The sequence below is a fragment of the Aptenodytes forsteri genome, unplaced genomic scaffold, assembly GCF_000699145.1.
Source record: "Aptenodytes forsteri isolate BGI_AS27 unplaced genomic scaffold, ASM69914v1 Scaffold176, whole genome shotgun sequence".
Lineage (NCBI taxonomy): Eukaryota > Metazoa > Chordata > Aves > Sphenisciformes > Spheniscidae > Aptenodytes > Aptenodytes forsteri.
Genome location: NW_008794853.1, coordinates 404,697 through 407,001, shown reverse-complemented (window position 1 = coordinate 407,001; position 2,305 = coordinate 404,697). Strand labels below are relative to the sequence as shown.

The window sequence follows — 2,305 nt, the reverse complement described above, 5'->3', positions numbered from 1 at the left end:
CTTCCCATGGGCAGGCAGGTGTTCAGCCATCTCCAGGAAAGCAGGGCTCCATCACCTGTAACGGTTACTCGGGAAAACAAAACGCCATAATTCCGAGCGTCCCCACCTTCCTTCTTCTTCCCCCAGCTTTATATGCTGAGCATGACGTCATATGGTATGGAATATCCCTTTGGTCAGGTGGGGTCAGCTGTCCTGGCTGTGTCCCCTCCCCACTGCTTGTGCACCCCCAGCCTACTCGCTGGTGGGGTGGGGTGAGAAGCAGAAAAGGCCTTGACTCTGTGTCAGCACAGCTCAGCAGTAATGAAAACATCCCTGTATTATCAACACTGTTTCCAGCACCAATCCAAAACATAGCCCCATACCAGCCACTATGAAGAAAATTAATTCTATCCCAGCCAAAACCAGCACAGACTGCTAGCTAAAGCAGAAGTAATGTCATTTGGTCAAACAAGTGACCAGAGTCATGTCTGGTCTAACTGCATGTTCCCATCTTTAATTGTATTAATCCTGGAGTCATGTTACAGTTTGGTGTGTAAGGTCATCTCGCTTATCTGACTGAATGCTGCCCATTTTTTCCACAGACCTAGTCTGCAGTTGCATCACCAAGCTGATCTGGATGGCTATAAGCTGAGACTGTAATTTCCTTCTGAAACTGTAATGCGTAACGTACCCTCAGAGAACTTTCATCTGGCTTTTAGTAAACTTTTGTGCCACCATAAGAGGTTTTACACAGTTAATTCTCTTGGATCATAGCAAAATTAAATCTACTAACTGGGGTATTGTATTAATCTATGTAGCACTTAGCATTAAAGCTTTTCTGGTTCTTCTGGGGTTTCTCTTGAGAAAAAAAACCCTCTTGGAAGAGTAGTAGTTTAAACAGCTGCTCTGCTCTCTTGCCCCTTCTTCCCACTCTTCTATGATGCTGCCTTTTAAGTTGTGCTCATGTAATTGTGTCTTTCAGATGAACATGGCTGGGAAGCTCATCTGTGTTAAAAGCCTCCCCACCCCTTTTCCTGTACTACAGTTCAATGTTCAACTACGCAAATGCATGTACTGTCCTTGCTAGGGCAAGAAGTATGTGTTTCTTTTATGTTAAGCGTGGAGTAGGATGTGAACTGTCTGCGGTGTTCTGGTTGGCTTGCTGGAAATCTGCTACCTGGCAGCGTGACTGCCGAGAGTACCCTCTTGAGCCAAATACACTATCTTTCAAAGGCCTTAAGAAAATAAATATAAGCATACTGATTTTTAAGATCTATTCTTGTCACAGGTAATTCCTCTGTTACAGCGCACAACTGCTGGAGTGGCAAACCATGATAATGGTAATCAAGGTTTTACCCTGTGAGGTAAATGGGAAATCCATGATCGTTGACAAATTTTCCGATACCTGTTGTGGATAACTTGCAAGCTGAGTGAAATTCTGGAAGTGCTTGCCTGAATTTATTAACAATTTAAATGCACTACAACCAAAAAGCATCATGTTTATCACTTGGATAAATAATCTAGAGTCATGTGAATTATACATTCTAAAGGTGCTTTAAAATTATGTGGAATCTGAGACCCTTTTTGCTGTTCCTGTAGTAATTAGTTTCAACCCAGTCTTTCTGGTTACCATTGGTACTTAAAAGATCTCTATGCCAGACTTGCTACAGAAGTAGCACCTCATTGGGACCTGCTAGTCTTAAGTGAGGACAGGCATTGGTGCTGGAGGAAGGCAAATGCCAAACATCTTGAAGCCCTTTCTGTTTGAGACTTCAGCAGGATGCCACAGGGTGTCACCAGTGCGCTCAATATAGTCCAGCTTTTAACGGGGATGTTTCATGGTAGTGAAGTCAATCTGAAATGATTGTGTTTCCTGAAGCTCTGCAAAACCCCAAAAGCAGAGTACAGAAGTCTTCAGTGAACTGTTAGGCCATGGCGTCAAACTGGCTCCTGAAACAAACAATCCGGATCTTTGACGAGATGTTTGGAGCTGGTGAAACTGAGAGCAAGAGGGCCGAAAGCTTTGCAACAAGCAGCTGTGTGCTTGTAAATGCAGGGAACCTGCTGCTTAGGCTTAGCAGGCTTCCAAGCTCCTTTTGAATGTGTATTTGTAGAACCACATTTAAAATCAGACAGATATACTTTACCAGGACCAGTGGAGAGCTGAAGGAAAACCCGATATTCTAAGACTAACTGATTCTAAGAGGCCTTTTAAAAAGATGGACGAGTGAATGGTAGGGGTTCATTTTAAATCACCTTGTAAAAAATTTAACAACAAAAGTTTCAGATTTTGCCATGGTTTAAGCCCAGCTGCCAACCGAGCACC

The 2,305-nt window shown here is 43.3% G+C and overlaps 1 protein-coding gene across 1 annotated transcript in view; it reads left to right on the top strand.

Moving 5' to 3' along the window:
* The first annotated feature begins 1,911 nt into the window (after positions 1–1,911).
* Positions 1,912–2,305, top strand: part of OXCT1 (3-oxoacid CoA-transferase 1) — a 102,215-nt gene continuing 101,821 nt past the window's right edge. The window contains exon 1 of the mRNA XM_009274551.1: positions 1,912–2,025. Coding sequence (XP_009272826.1) covers positions 1,912–2,025 — 114 coding nt within the window. The remainder of the gene's footprint in view (positions 2,026–2,305) is intronic.